The 16,686-nt window shown below is 42.8% G+C and overlaps 1 protein-coding gene across 11 annotated transcripts in view; it reads left to right on the forward strand.

Annotated features, from left to right (window-relative positions):
• The window catches only part of LOC140209876 (SHC-transforming protein 1-like), a 198,664-nt gene that overhangs the window by 63,617 nt on the left and 118,361 nt on the right, over nt 1-16,686 (forward strand). For all 11 annotated transcript variants that reach the window (XM_072278497.1, XM_072278495.1, XM_072278496.1 and 8 more), the window contains one exon: nt 13,549-13,619. In XM_072278497.1, coding sequence (XP_072134598.1) covers nt 13,549-13,619 — 71 coding nt within the window. The remainder of the gene's footprint in view (nt 1-13,548; nt 13,620-16,686) is intronic.

Raw genomic sequence — 16,686 nt, forward strand, 5'->3', positions numbered from 1 at the left:
CTGCATCGGGATAATCAGTTACAGTAGAAGAAAACAACAGATTCACAGGTGAAGATTGCTTCACCTGAAAGGAGGTGAGAGAAGAAGTGATTCAGTTGCTGTAGCACTCGTAGGGATCAGGAGACAAATGCCAGGAGTGGGATTAATGGGGAGAGATGAATGGACAAGGGAATCATGGAGAAAATCCTCAGCTCTACTCTTAAAAGGCAGAATTTCCCAGTGATCCTGAGCTCCATTCACAAAAAGTGGAATTTCCCAGTGACTATTTCAATTCCTATCCCCATTCCTGTTCAGACATGTCAGTCCATGACCTCCTCCTCTGCTACGATGTGTCCACTCGGGTTGGATGAGTAACATATTCTGTCTAGGTAGCCTCCAATGTGATAGAATGAACATTGATTTCCCTTCCCCACTTCCCTCTTCTTCATTTCCCCACTCTGGCCTCTTAACCTGTTCTCCTTACCTGCCTGTCCTGGTGTCCCTGGTGCCCCTCCTCCTTCTCTTTCTCCAGTGGTCCACTCTCCACTTCTATCAGATCCCTTGTTCTCTACTTATCACCTCCCAGCATCTTATTTCATTCCCCTCCTCTCCACCCACCCTGTACTTTGTCCTCCTTCCCTCCCCCCACCTTCTTATTCTGACATCTTCCCCTTTCCCTTCCAGTCATGATGAAGGGTCTTGGTTTGAAATATGGATTGTTTGTTCATTTCCATAGATGCTACCTGACCTGCTGAGTTCCTCCAGCATTTTGTGTGTATTGCTCTGCATTTCCAGCGTCTGCAGAATCTCTTGTATTTATAGTGTAAATATCATTCAGTGTGAGTCATAAACGATGTAAGTAATTTAGGAGATAACTTATTATCAAAACAAAATATTGATTTCTTTTCAAAGTTTTCTCAAAGTTGATGGTTGAATTTAAAGCTCAGGATGCCAGGAGTTCACTGTACAACCTCAAAGAACGAGTCACCTTCTGAATTCATTGTTCATGGAAACCAGTATGGTAGAGCTGAGGATCAGCCAGTAGGTTACAAATAGATGATTAGATTAGATTGGATTATGAGGACATGCAGTCCTCTTTTATTGTCATTTAGTAATGCATGAATTAAGAAATAATACAATATTCCTCCAGTGTGATATCACAGAAACACAGGACAGACCAAGACTGAAAAACTAACAAAAACCACATAATTATAACATATAGTTACAACAGTGCAACAATACCATAACTTGATGAAGAACAGGCCATGGCACAGTAAAAAAGTTCAAAGTCTCTCGAAAGTCCCACATCTCATGTAGTTGGGAGAAGGAAGAAAACTCTCCCTGCCATGCCTGACCACAGTCTGACTCTGAGTCATCCAAAAACTTTGAGTTCTGGTCAGCCCTCCGACGCCGAGTACCAAGCACCATCTCTATCCGAACGCTTCGACCTCAGCCTCGGTCGCCAGCAGCAGGCAAAGCCAGGGATTTTGGGACCTTCCCTTCAGAGATTCTTGATCGTACAGTAGCAGAGGCAGTGAACCGGCATTTCAAAAATTTCTCCAAATGTTCCTCTGTGCTTTCACATCTGTCTCCATCAAATCAGAATTGTCCACGGCCCCTATTTAACAGATACGATATCATTTCACCGGAGAGCTGCGCGCACTGCGTTGCGCTGCCATCTTCTCCTCCCGCCGCCTTTACATCCATCATTACATCCAGATGATGGATGTAATCTGACAGAGCAAAGAATTAAACTGTACCACAGAGGCAAAATATTAAAGGGCAAAGAATACAGGACTGAAGGTGCTGTATTTCATTGCACATTCTTCTTGGAATAAGGTGGATGAACTCATGGTGCAATTAGAGAATGGTTGGTATGATGTTGTGGGCATCACTGAGTTGTGGCTGAAAGAAGGCCAGAGTTGGGAACTTAATATCAAAGGATATACTTTGTATGAAAAGGACAGGCAGGAAGGCATAGGCGGTGGTGTGGCTCTGTTGGTAAGAGATGGAATTACATCTTTAGAAAGAGGTGACAAGGGTCAGAGAATGTCAAATCTTTGTGGATGGAGTTAAGAAAATGCAAGGGTAAAAAAAACCATTATGGGAAGCATATAAAGGCCTCCAAATAATATGCAAGATGTGGCATTAAGATTGCAAAGGGGGCTTGAAAAGGCATGTAATAAGGGTAATGTCACAATTGTAATGGAGGACTTCAATATGTAAAAGGATTGGGAAAATCAGGTTGGTGTGTGATCGAAAGAGAGGGAATTTTTTGAATGCCTATGAAATGGCTTTTTAGAGTAGCTTGTACTTAAGCCTACTCAGGGAAAAGCTGTCTTAGATTGGGTGTTGTGTAATAACCCAGATCTTATTAGGGAGCTTAAGGTAAAGGAACTGTTAGGAGACAGTGATCATAATATGATTGAATCCATACTGCAGTTTGAGAGTGAGAAGCATAAATCACATGTATCAGTATCACAATGAAATAAAGGGAATTACAGAAGCATGAGAGAGGAGCTTGCCCAGGTGGAATGCAGGAGGGTACTGGCGGGGATGACAGCAGAGCGGAGATGGCAGAAGTTTCTGGGGTTACTTCACAAGGTGCGGGATTAGTCCCACTGAGGAAGAAGTTTTCAAATGGCAAAGGAAGTTGAGGACTGCATAAAGGGAAAGGAAAGGGCATATAAGGTAGAAAAAGTGAGTGGGAAGTTGGATGATTGGGAAGCTTTTAAAATCTAACAAAAGGCTACTGAAAAAAGCTATAAGAGAAAAGATGAAATGAGGGCAACCTAACCAATAATATAAAACAGGATACCAAAAGTTTTTTCAGTTATATAAAGAGTAAAAGGAAGGTGACAGTTGATATTGACCACTGGAAAATGATGCTGGTGTAGTAGTAATGGGAGACGAAGAAAATATCTAAATGGGGAGAAGGTTCAAACAACAGAGGTGTAGAGGGACTTAGGAGTCCTTGTGTAAGGCTTCCAGAAGGTTAATTTACAGGTTGAGTTTGTGGTAAAAAAGGCAAATACAACATTGGTATTAATTTCAAGGGGACTAGAATATAAAAGCAAGGATATAATGGTAAGCCTTTATTAGACAGTAGTCAGGCCATACTTGGCGTATTGTCAACAGTTTTGGGCCCCATATCTCAAAAAGGATGTGTTGTCATTGGAGAGAGTCCAGAGGAGGTTCACAAGGATGATTCCAGCAATGAAGGGGTTAACATATTTGGAGCATTTGGCGGCTTTGGGCCTGTACTCACTGGAATTTGGAAGAATTTGGAGATCACATTGAAGCCTACCAAATGTTGAAAGGACTAGATAAGGTGGATGTGGAGAGGATGTTTTGTATGGTGGGGGTATCCAGAACTAGATGAAACTAAAACTGAGGTGCGACCACTTAGAACAGAGACCATAAGACATAGGAGCCGAATTAGGCCATTTGGCCCATCTAGATACTGAATTCAGTTAAGAACCTGTCATGCTCTGCCTTAAATACACCAAGTGACCTGGCCTCCACAATTACCTGTGGTAAAAAATTCCACGAATTCATCATCCTCTGGCTAAAGAAATTTCTCTGCATGTGTTTTGAAAGGGTGCCCCTCTATCCTGAGGCTGTGCCCTCTTGTCCTAGACTTCCCCACCATGGGAAACATCCTTCCCAAATCTACTCTCTCTGGACCTTTCAACATTCATTGTGCAATGAACAGGATTTGATAAGTGATCTTGAAGTAAAGGAGCCATTAGGAGGTAGTGACCATAATATGATAAGTTTTTATCTGCAAGTTGAGAGGGATAAAGGCAGATCAGAAGTGTCAGTATTGCAGTTGAACAAAGGAGACTATGGAGCCATGAGGGAGGAGCTGGCCAAAGTTGACTGGTTGGATATCCCAGCAGAAAAGACAGTGGAACAGCAATGGCAGGTATTCTTGGGAATAATGCACAAGGTGCAAAATCAGTTCATCCCCCGGAGAAGGAAGGATTCAAAGGGGGGAAAGTGGCCACAGTGGTTGACAAAGGAAGTCAGAGATAGCATAACATTAAAAAAGTATAACAAAGCTAAGGTGAGTGGGAAGACGGATGATTGGGAAATTTTTAAGGAGCAACAGAACTTAACTAAAAAGGCAATACAGGGAGAAAAAATGAGATATGAACGCAAGCTAGCTAGGAATATAAAGGAGGATAGCAAAAGTTTTTTTAGGTATGTGAAGAGAAGGAAGATAGTTAAGAACAATGTTGGGCCCTTGAAGAATGAATTGGGAGAAATTGTTATGGGAAACAGAGAAATGGCAGATGTATTTAATAAGTACTTTGGATCTGTCTTCACTAGGGAAGACACAAGCAATCTCCCAGATGTATGGATGGGCCATGGACATAGGGTAATAGAGGAACTGAAACAATTAACATTAGGAAGGAAACGGTGATGAGTAGACTGATGGGACTGAAGGCTAACAAATCCCCAGGTCCAAATGGTCTGCATCCTAGGGTACTAAAGGAGGTGGCTCTGGAAATTGCGGACGCATTGGTGATCATTTTCCGATGTTCCTTAGATTCGGGATCAGTTCCTGAGGATTGGCGAATGGTTAATGTTATCCCACTCTTTAAGAAAGGAGGGAGGGAGAAAACAGAGAACTATCGCCCTGTTAGCCTAACATCAGTAGTGGGGAAGATGCTAGAGTCCAGTATTAAAGATGAAATAGCAGCATATCTTGATAGCAGTGATAGGATTGGGCCGAGCCAGCATGGATTTACCAAGGGCAAATCATGCTTGATTGATCTATTGGAGTTTTTCGAGGATGTAACCAGGAAGATAGAGGCGGGAGATCCAGTGGATGTGGTGTACCTTGACTTTCAGAAGGCATTTGATAAGGTACCACATAGGAGATTGGTGGGTAAAATCAGAGCTCATGGCATTCGGGGGAGGATATTGACATGGATAGAAAACTGGTTGGCAGATAGAAAGCAAAGGGTAGCAGTGAATGGGTGTTTCTCAGAATGGCAGGTGGTGACTAGTGGGGTGCCACAGGGCTCGGTATTGGGACCACAGCTGTTTACGATTTACGCCAATAATTTAGAGGAAGGCATTGTGAATAACATCAGCAAGTTTGCTGATGATACTAAGCTGGGTGGCAGTGTGACATGTGATGAGGATGTTAGGAGAATTCAAGGTAACTTGGATAGGCTGGGTGAGTGGGCAGAAACTTGGCAGATGGCGTTTAATGTGAATAAGTGTGAGGTTATTCACTTTGGGAGCAAGAACAGGAAGGCAGATTATTATCTGAACAGTGTAGAGTTAGGTAAGGGTGAAATACAAAGAGATCTAGGAGTACTTGTTCATCAGTCTCTGAAGGTGAATGAGCAAGTGCAGCAGGCAGTGAAGAAGGTTAATGAAATGTTGGCCTTTATTACAAAGTACAAGAGCAAGGAAATCCTTTTGCATTTGTACAGGGCCCTGGTGAGACCACATCTGGAGTATTGTGTGCGGTTTTGGTCTCCAGGGTTAAGGAAGGACATCCTGGCTGTGGAGGAGGTGCAGCGTAGGTTCACTAGGTTAATTCCTGGGATGTCCGGACTGTCTTACGCAGAGAGTTTAGAGAGACTGGGCTTGTACACGCTGGAATTAAGGAGATTGAGGGGGGAGCTGATTGAGACAAATAAGATTATTAAGGGATTGGACAAGATAGAGGCAGGAAATATGTTCCAGATGCTGGGAGAGTCCAGTGCCAGAGGTCATGGTTTAAGAATAAGGGGTAGGTCATTTAGGACAGAGTTGAGGAGGAACTTCTCCCAGAGAGTTGTGGAGGTGTGGAACGTGCTGCTTCAGAAGGCAGTGGAGGCCAATTCTCTGGATGCTTTCAAGAAGGAGCTAGGTAGGTGTCTTATGGATAGGGGAATCAAGGGTTATGGGTGCAAGGCAGGAACTGGGTATTGATAGTAGATGATCAGCCATGATCTCAGAATAGCGGTGCAGGCTCTAAGGGCCAAATGGTCTGCTTCTGCACCTATTGTCTATTGTCTATTCAAAAGGTTTCAATGAAATCCTCCCTCATCCTTCTAAATTCCAGCAAGTACAGACCAACAGCTATCAAATGTTCTTCATATTATAACCCTTTCATTTCCCAAATCATTCTTGTGAACCTTCTCTAAACTCTCCCTAATGCCAGCACATCTTTTCTTAGGTGAGGAGCCCAAAACTGTTCAAAATACTCAAGATGAGGCTGGGGAAATGTTATAAGACCATAAGACATAGGAGCAGAATTAGGCCATTCTGTCCATTGAGTTTATCCATCATGGCTGATCCCAGATCCCACTCAACCCCATACACCTTTCTTCTTGCCATATCCTTTGATGTCTTGACTGATCAGGAAACTATCCACTTCTGCCTTAAATATACCCATGGACTTCACCTCCACTGTCATCTGGGTAGAGCATTCCACAGATTCGCTTCTCTCTGGTTAAATAAAATTCCTCCTGTTCTAAAAGGTCACCAATTACAGTGAGTACAGGCCCAAAGCTGCCAAATTCAGCTCATATGTTAAACCCTTAATTCCTTGAATCATCCCGATAAATAGAACATTGAACAGTACGACACAAGAACAGGTCATTCAGCCCATGATGTTGTGCTGAACCAGCTAAAAAGCAAATCAGAAAAACACCCAAACACTAATCCCTCCTACCTACACCAAGTTCACATCCCTCCATCTTCCTTACATCTATGTGCCTACCCAAATGTCCCTTAAAAGCCTGTAATGTATTTGCCTCTTTCACAAGACCAGTCGGTGCATTTCAGGTACTCACGACTCTTTGAGTCAAAACTTACTACTCCCTTGAACCTACCTCTCTCATTTTCAATTCATGTTTTCTGGTATTAAGCATTTCAACCTAGGGAAACAGATACTCTCTGTCCACTCTATATATGACTCATAATCTTGCAAACCTATCAGATCTCCTGTCAGCCTCGGATGCTCCAGATAAAACAAGCGAAGTTTATCCAGCGTCTGGTGATAGTACGTGGCCTATAAGCCAGGCAGAATCCTGGTAAACCTCTTCTGCACTCTCTCCAAAGCCTCAACATCCATTTGAGGAGTGGCACAATCAGAACTGTACATAATACTCCAGATGTGGCCTAACCAGAGTTTTATAAAGTTTCAACATAACCTCCTGACTTTTGAACTCCTTGCCTTAACTAATAAAAGCAAACATTCCATAAGCCTCCTTCTCTGCCTTATTGACCTGTGTAGCCACCTTCATTGAGTTATGAACTTGGATGCCAAGATATCTCTGCTCAGCAACACTGTTAACAGTGTACTGTCTCCTTGCATTTGCTGTACCGAGGTGCAACTCCTCACATTCATCTGGGTTAAATGCTATCTGCCATTTTTCAGTCCATATCTGCAACTGACTAATATTATGCTGTATTCTTTGCCAGTCTTCTACACTATCCACAACTCCACCAACCTTGGTATCATCTGCAATTTTACTAACCCACACATCTACATTTTCACCTAGGTCATTTATATACATCACAAACAGCAGAGGACCCAACACAGATCACTAATTACAGACCTCCAGCTTGAATAAGTCTCTTCAACCATCACCCTCTGTCTTCTATGCACAAGCCAGTTCTGAATCTAATTCACCATGGACCCCATGCATCTTAATCTTCCTTATTAGCCTCCCAATATCTACTTTGTCAAACGCCTGCTAAAATCCATGTAGACACCATCCTACCCTAATCAATCTCTCTCATCACCTTGTCAAAAAACTCAGTTAAGGCACAACCTGCCACACACAAAGCCATGCTGCTCTCTCTAAGTAGGCCATGGGTTTCCAGATGCTCATATATCCTATCCTTAATATATCCTATCCTCCAGCAATTTCCTCCAGGATTCTCCCTTGTTCCCTTCTTAAATAGAGCTACAAAGTTAGCCACTCTCCAGTCCTCCAGGAGCTCACTTGTGGCTAGAGAGGACACAAAGATGCTGGTCAAGGCCCAGCAATCTCGTGTCTTGCCTCCTTCAAAAACCTGGGGTAAATCCCATCAGGCCCAAGGGACTCATTCACCTTAATACTCATTAGGAGGCCCAACACTTCCTGCTCTTTGACTTCTAAACACCCTAATGTATTTATACACTCAGCACTGATCCCCTTCTCCCCGGTATTCTTTTCCTTGGTAAGTACTGAAGCAAAGTATTTATTAAGTACCTCACTCTCATTCTCTGCATCCAAGCAAATGTTCCCCCCTTTACCCTTGAGTGGTCCTACCCTATCCCTAGTCATCCTCTTGCTCTTGTTGTATGTATAGAATGCCTTGGGATTCATCCTAATCCTACTTGTTAAAGACTTTTTATGGCCCCTCCTGGCTTTCCTAATTCCCTTCTTTAGCTCTTTTCTGGCTTCTTTATACTCATCATGTGCTTCTTTTGATCCTAACTTCTGAAGCTTTACATACTTTTCCTTTTTCTTCCTGACTAAACTCATCAGCCCTCTGGACATCCAAATATCTCTAATCATTCCATCCCTGTCCTTCCTTCTAACAGGAACATACCTTTCCTGTACTCTGTGCAATTAATCATTAAACACCCTCAACACGTCTGATGTGGACTTGCCAGAGTTTTAAGTGTTGATTGGGACAGGTTGTTTTCGGGCAACTTCCCTAAAGTGGGAGGCCTTCAAAAGTGAAATATCAAGAGTACAGATTGTTTATGCACCTGTAGAATAAAAGTCGAGCCTAATAGATTTAGGGAACCTTGGTTTTCAAGGGATATCAAAGCCCTGGTTAAGAAGAAGAAGGAGGTGCATAGCAGTTGTAGGCAGCAAGGAACAAATGGGGTGCTTGAGAAATATAAAAATGCAAGAGAATACTTACAAAGGAAATCAGGAGATCAACAACAATGTATGAGGTTGCTCTAGCAGGAATGTGAAGGAGATTGCCAAGGGCTTCTCCAGTATATTGAGAGCAAGGGTCAAAAGTGGTGTCCTCTTGAGGTCCTACATGATCATCTTTGCATGGAGCTGAAAGAGATGGTGTAGATCTTAAATGGATATTTTGCATCTACGTCTACTAGTGAGATGGACAGAGTCTCTCGAACGAGGCAAAACAGCAGTGAAGTAATGGACTGCTTATGGATTACAGAGGAGAAGGTGCTTGCTGTCTTGAGGCAAACTAGGGTGGATAAATCCCCAGGCCTAAAATTGTGTTCCCTCAGACCTTATCAGAGGCGACTGCAGAAATTGCAGAGGCCCCAGCAGAGGTATTTAAAATGTCCTTAGCCACGGGTGAATTGCTGAATGACCTGAGGAAAGCTTATATTGTTCAAGAAGAGCTCTGAGAATAAGCCAGGAAATTATACTGGATAAATTATTGGAAGGTATTCCCAGGGACCTGATAAGTAAGTATTTGGATAGACAGGACCTGAGTAGGTCTAGTGAACTTGGCTTTGTTCATAATAGGCCCTGTTTAACTAGTTTACTAGGAAAGTTGATGAAAAAAGGCAGTCAATGTTGTTTGTATGGACTTTAGCAAGGCCTTTGACAAAGCCCTGCAAGGGAGGCTGTTCAAGAAGGTTCTATCACTTGCCAGTCAGGTTGAGGTAGTAAATTGGATTCAAACATTAGCTTAGTGGGAGAAGCCAGAAAGTAGTTCCAGATGGTGTGCCACAGAAAATGGTGTTGGGTTCATTGTTATTTGTCAGATATATCAATGATCTGCATGATAATTGAGAGATTGTGGAGGCATTAGTGGTGATCTTTCAAGAATCACTAGATTCTAGAATAGTTCCTTAGGACTTGAATATTGTAAAGACAGAAAATTATGGGCCTGTTACCCTGACTTCAGTGGTTGAGAAGATATTGGAGTTCACTATTAAGGATGATACTTCGTGGTACTAGGAGGCACATGATAAAATAGGCCAAATAGGCTTCAGAGGAAATCTTGTCTGACAAATCTCTTGGAATTCTTCTGAGGAAATAACATCCAGGATAGACAAAGGAGAGTCAGTACTTGTTGTTTACTTGGATTTTCAGAAAGCCTTTTACAAGGTGGCACACATGAAACTGCTAGACAAAGTAAGAGCCCATGGTATTACAAAAAAGATACTAGCGTGGATAGAATAACTGACTGGCAGGAGGCAAAGAGTGGGAGTAAAGGCTGCCAGTGACTAGTGGTGCTAAGCAACGGTTGGTGTTGAGACCACTTCTTTTCAAATTATATGTCAATGATTTGGATGAGGGAATTGATGGCCTTGTGGCTACATTTGCAGATGATATGAAAATAGTTGGAATGGCAGGTAGTGTTGAGGAAGCAGGGAGTCTGCAGTACGACTTAGACAGATTAGGAGAATGGGCAATGATGGCAGATGGAATATAGTGTAGGGAATATGGACTTTGGAAGAAGGAATAAAAGCATAGCTTAGTTTCTAAATGGAAAGAAAATTCAGAATTCAAAGGGACTTGGGAGTCATGGCACAGGTCTCCCTAAAGGTTTAACTTGCAGGTTGTGTCAGTGGTAAGGAACTAGAATATAAAAACAAGGATGTAATGCTGAAGCTTTATAAGGCATTTGCTCAGGGAATGCTTGGAGTATTGTGAACAGCTTTAGGTCCCTTATCTAAGAAAGGTTGTGCTGGCATTAGAGAGGCTTCAGAGGAAGTTTACAAGAATGATCTCAGAAATGAAGAAGTTAATATATGATGAGTGTTTGATGGCTCTGGACCTGTACTCAAAGTAGTTTAGAAGAATGAGGGAGGGATCTTATTGAAGCATATCAAATGTTGAAAGGCCTTGATAAAGTGGATGTGGAGAGGATGTTTCCTGTAGTGGAATATAGGTGAGGGGGGGGAATTTCTTTAGCCAGAGCGTAGTCAACCTATGGAATTCATTGCCGCAGGCAGCTGTGGAGACCAACTCTTTGGGTATGTTTAAAGTGGAGTTTGATAGGTTGTTGATTAGTCAGGATGTCAAAGGTTATAGAAAGAAGGTAGTAGAATGTATTTGAGAGGGATAATAAATTAGCTAGGATGGAACAGTGGAGCAGAGATGATGGGCTGAATGGCCTAATTCTGCTTCTATGTCTTATGGTCTTATTACATGGAAAACATGATCAGAATATTTGCAGATGACACCACGATTGGGGCTATAGTAGATGGTGAGGAAGGCTATCAAAGATTGCAGTGATATCTGGACCAACTGGGACAATGAGCTGAAAAATGGCAGATGGAATTTAGTGCAAGGAAGCGTGAGGTGTTGAACTTTGGGTGGTCAAACCAGTGTAGGACTTACACAATGAACAGTAGGGCATTGAGTATTGTAATAGAGCAGAGAGATCTGTGAATATTGATCCATAAATCTTTGAAGTGGTGTCACGGGTTGATAGGTTTATAAAGAGAGTTTTTGGCATATCGGGTTTCATAAATCAAAGTATTGAGTACAGGAATTGGGATGTTATGTTGAAGTTGCATAAGACATTGGTGAGGCCAAATTTGGAATACTGTGTGTATTTGTCAGTCACCTACCTACAGGAACACTATCAATAAGACTTAAAGAATTCAGAGAAAATTTACAAGGACGTTACCAGGATTTGATGACCTGAATCATAGGGAAAGGTTGAATAGGTTAGGACTTGTTTTCCCTGGAGCGAAGGAGAATAAGGGGAGATTTGATAGATATATACACTCAGTGGCACTTTATAAGGTACTTCCTGTAACTAATAAAGTCAGGCCTAAGTTTGTGGTCTTCTGCTGCATCCACTCAAGGTTCATCCTGTTCTGCATTCAGAGTTGCTCTTCTACACACCACTGTAGTAATGCATGGTTATTTGAATTATGTTTACCTTCCTGTCAGCTTGAACCAGTCTGGCCATTCTCCTCTGACTTCTCTCATTAATAAGGAGTTTTTGCCCACAGAGTCAATACTGCAGACTGTCTTTTTTTTGTACCACTCTCTGTAAACTCAAGAGACCGTTGTGTGTGAAAATCCCAGGAGATAAGCAGTTTCTGAGATACTCAGACCAGCCTGTCCGGCACCAACAATTATTCCATAGTTAAAGTCATGTAGATCAGATTTCTTTCCCAGTCTGAACAACAGAATCTCTTGACCATGCCTGCATGCTTAAGGACAATAATTGGATATTGTCCTTAATGAACAGGTGTGCAGGTGTACCTAATAAAATGGCCACTGAGTGTATAATATTACGAGGGGTATAGACAGGGTTGTGGGTGGTAGGGTGGAGTGGAGCTACGTCTCCACCAAAGGATTTGTAAGGCACTCTTTCCCTCCACTAGCCTGCAGGTCACCCTTGGTCAACGTGTAGCACCTGCTTCGCCCCCTCCCCTCCCCTCCCCCCCTCCCCCTCCCAAATCAGGGTCATATGAAACCATGGGAGCAGGTATGGTTGTATGAGTTGCTGGTACATATCACAAGTCCTGGTTATGTTACCACTGATGCAAGGCAGACAACCTCTGAAGAGCATTGATAATGGCTGGGGTGACCCATCTTGTAAAGCCACTGCCCAGAACAAGGTAATGGCAAACCACTAATGTAAAAAAAATTGCCAAGAGCAATCATGATCATGGCTAAGACAATGATCGCCCATGATATACAACATGGCACATAATGATGATGATGGTAGTCAGGGTCAATCCAAGGAGGCTTTTCAAAGACTAGACCTGGAAGCCATAGGTTAAGAGTGAAAGGTGAATATTTAAGGGGAACTTGAGGGAGATCTTCTTCACTCTGTGTGTGTGATGAGAGTATGGAAGTAGCTGCCAGCAGAAGTGATGGATTGAGGTTCAGCTGAAATATAAAAGAGAAGTTTGGGTAAGTATATGGGTGGGAGGGGTATGGAGGACTATGGGCCCGGTGCAGGATGATGCGACTGGCGGAACATCAGTTCAGTTTGAACTAGACAGGCCAAAGGGCCTGTTTCTATGATGTAGAGTTCTCTGATTTTATGATTCCATGACCCCAGTTCTCAGGCAAGTCTCTGACTCAAGACTTTCCACAGATGCTGCTTGACTAGCTGAGTTCTTCCACTATTGCTGTTCATTAGATAATTAAAATGCCCTTAAAATCCAGCAACACACACAAATGCTGGAGCAAATCGGGAGGTTAGGCAGCATCTCTGGGGGATATAGGCAGTCAAATCTTTGGGTCAAGACATTTCATCAGGGTTCCTGACCTGCTGAATTCCTCCAGCATTCTGTGTGTTCCTCCCTATTTCCAGCATCCGTAATCTCTTCTCCTTTTGTTATTTAGCAACTGTAGGAAGGTGTCCATCTCCTTTTCTCTTTCATAGACATTTATTCTTACTTACTCGTGCTGAACATTATCAGTGATAGGGTCTGTACTTTGTACGCTACTGCTAAACTGAAGGCAATAGAACTATTTGTCAGGAGCAGATTACAAGGTTCCCTTGACAATGGCATCCACCCCATGGGTCAATTTCCAGTTCAGCCTAGTCAAGTATCATTCATTGCGCAATGCTGACCTCCTATCTTTTGGAATTTTGTTGGCATAATTTATCTTTGCTTAGGAAAGTTACATTCTTTCTCCTTTCCTTTTACAGTATATGGGTTGTGTGGAGGTCTTGCAGTCCATGAGATCACTCGATTTCAATACAAGAACCCAGGTCACAAGGTAAGGACCAATTGGCAGCTTGGATGTCAGGGGACAACAGATCTACTCTTCAAATTTTTTTTTTTTCTCATTACAGATTTTATTTTTTAACTATTAACAAATCACAATATGCCTGGTTGTGTCCGTGAGAATTTGGAATATTCTTTATTTACAGGAAGCTAATTGGTCAAATGCTGTTCACTTCTGAATGTATTGTTGTGTCTTTCTATCTAAGGTAGGAGTGGGAATGTTGTCCATGTGGATGGGACCAGTGTCTGTCTGAGGCAGGATTTGTGTCTGAAGCAGTCACTGGTGCCTGGGATGCAAGGACTGGTGTCTGGAGTGAGAACAACGTCTATCTGGAGTCAGAACCGGTATCGGGGGGGGGGGGGTAGGCAGTGTCTATCTAGAGCCTCCACCTCCTTTCTGTAATGCAGCAAACAGAACTGCACACAGTGTTCCAAACATGGCCTCAGCAGAGCTTTATATAACTCCACAAAGCAAAGCAAAGATTGTTTCAAAGGCAAGAGATGGTATTCTGTTGATTCACCAAGGGCATGAAACTCCTACATACCAGTGACTGAGAGTTTGTGTCCAGGTTTGGATAGGCACATGGTATGTCGGCCTTCACTGTGAGAGGGTTTAAGCACAGATATAATGATATCATCACAAGACTGTGCCTGTAGTTCTTGTACAGCTCTGGTTTCCTTACTTAAATAAAAGATGGAGTGTAGCTGAGATTGACTAGGATTAAATGGTGGATTTAACTAGATTTAAATTAGAAAATGGTGGAAATGCTCAGCAGGTCAACAGTAGTTGTGGAAAGAGAAACAGAGTTAACATTTCATGCCAAAAACATCTGGTGAGAACTGGGAGAGAGGAAAATAATGTAGCTGAATTCTGCAATGAACTGGAGAAAGGGATCGATAGGACAAATTCTATCAGTGCCTAGTGAAGCTAGGGTTGCTGAGGGGTAAGTTGTTCAAATTCTCCAGTCAATGGGTTAATATAAGCAATTGTAATACAAAATAAATGTCAAAGTGCACATATGGGAAGTGAAAACTGAACCTATAGCACAGACTGACAACAGAAATATCTGGTTCTGATGCAGAGAAAGTGTGTTCCCTAAAGTTATCGGATTCAAAACTGAGTCTGGAAGTTTGCAAGGCCTCAGAGATGAGGCTTTGTTCCTCAAGCTTTAACCCTGATTGTAACGGAAACAAGAAGTCAGAGACAGAGAGAGATGGAAAATAGGAATAGGAAGACTGGGTTCACCCTGCAGAGTGACTGTGGGTGTTAAACAAAGTGGTCATCTCCAATGTACAGCAGATGAGGTGGTGAACACTGCATGCATGCAGGTGAACCCATGAAATTCACCCTTACAGAACTCACAAACACGGTAACTGCCTAAAACCTGAGGTACAGAATAAAGCTCTTTGTCATGGGATCTATATTGAAAAAATGTAAATAAATAAACAGAATTATTGCATTTTCAACAAGCTTTTCTTGACCTATGCACAGGGTGATACAGGTTATAAAACCCTGCAATGAAGGGTCACTTGAATACTAGCTTGGGAAAATTGCTGGCTTGCATGGGCATTTTGATCAGATCAGAATGGAGCAGATGGGCTGAAGGGCCTGTCTCTGTCTTGTATGACTCTGAATCATTGCATCACTGGAATGAATGTTTCTCTCAATGGTGGGAAGGGAAGACTTGAAAGTTCAGCTGTTGCAACTCCTGTGCTTTGGTGGGGAGTGGTTACAGGGGGCAGAAAAATGGATCAGGGAGTCACAGGGACCAGGGTATGTGTGGATAGTAAAGAGCCCTGACTTTGAGGTAGAAGATAAGCCATATTTTTTGTGAATGTTGTGAAAAGACAATGGCCAATTAATGCTTTTATTTTTTATGTTCCTAGTTCTTAAAATGAGCCATATCAATACTGAAGTTTAACACCAGTTTGCTCCCACTCCCCTAAATCATCAGCCCTTTCTATTTCCCCTTCCTTCTATTTGGCAGTCTGCAATAACCATGCAAAGTTGTTTGTTGGTGAGGCAGCGCAAGGTTTAAAAAGAACTCGGCATTACAGAACTTTTTGGTGGGTGCAATCATAATGACCTCAGGCACTCAGAAGGGGCCAATGAAAAGAAGCAAGGTGTAAGTAGAGCAACCATTGTTGGAGTGGCCAGGATTTGGCTCAACGAGCTTAGAGAAGACCAGGCACAGGCTAGAACATAAGCTTGAGAAGTTAGAGGTATAACAAGTGTAGGTAAGGTAGACAGGATGAACAATGGATCTAATAGTCTCCCTAATGACTGCATCTGTAGGAAGTGCACAACTTTAGGTCCTGACTGACAAAGTCAAAGAGCTGGAGCTGGAGCTGGATGCACTCAGGATCATTTGGGAGGTTGAAAACCTCATAGATGAGACTTTTACTGAGGTGGTCATGCCAGGGTGCAGGCTTCAGATAGTAGATGGATGACCACCAGGAGAAATAAGTGGAGTAAGCATTCAGTGCAAAGTTCCCTCAGCTGTTCCCCCCAACAACAAGTATGCCACTTTGGATACTGCTGGGGGGAGAGTGTTGGGGCATGACCTATCAGGGCCCAGCAGCAGCAGCCAGGCCAGTGGCACTGTGACTGGCTCTGAGGCTCAGCAGGAAAGGGTAAAGTCAGGCAGAGTGATAGTGAGGAAGAAAAAAAAAAGGATCAACCATGATTGAATGGTGGAGCAGACTTGATGGGCCAGGTGGCCTAATTCTGCTCCCATGTCTTATGGAGACTCGATAGTTAGGGGGATGGACAGCAGAAATTGTGGCTGCCAAAGAGATGCCAGGATGACGTGTTGCCTCCCAGCTGCTAAGGTCCAGGATTTCCAAGAGCAGTGGCAGAAAATTTTTAAGAGGGAGGCGGAGCAGCCAAGAGTTGTGGTGCACATTAGCCCCAATGACACAGGTAGAAAGGATGAAGGCTGACGAGCAGGACCTCTAAGGTAGTAATTGTTTAATTGTCCCAGTATGACGTGATAGTCAGGGCAAGAATAGGATGACAACTATAGATGAACGAGTGGCTGAGGGGCAGGATTTCAGAT

Source organism: Mobula birostris, chromosome 14, assembly GCF_030028105.1.
Source record: "Mobula birostris isolate sMobBir1 chromosome 14, sMobBir1.hap1, whole genome shotgun sequence".
Classification (NCBI taxonomy): domain Eukaryota; kingdom Metazoa; phylum Chordata; class Chondrichthyes; order Myliobatiformes; family Myliobatidae; genus Mobula; species Mobula birostris.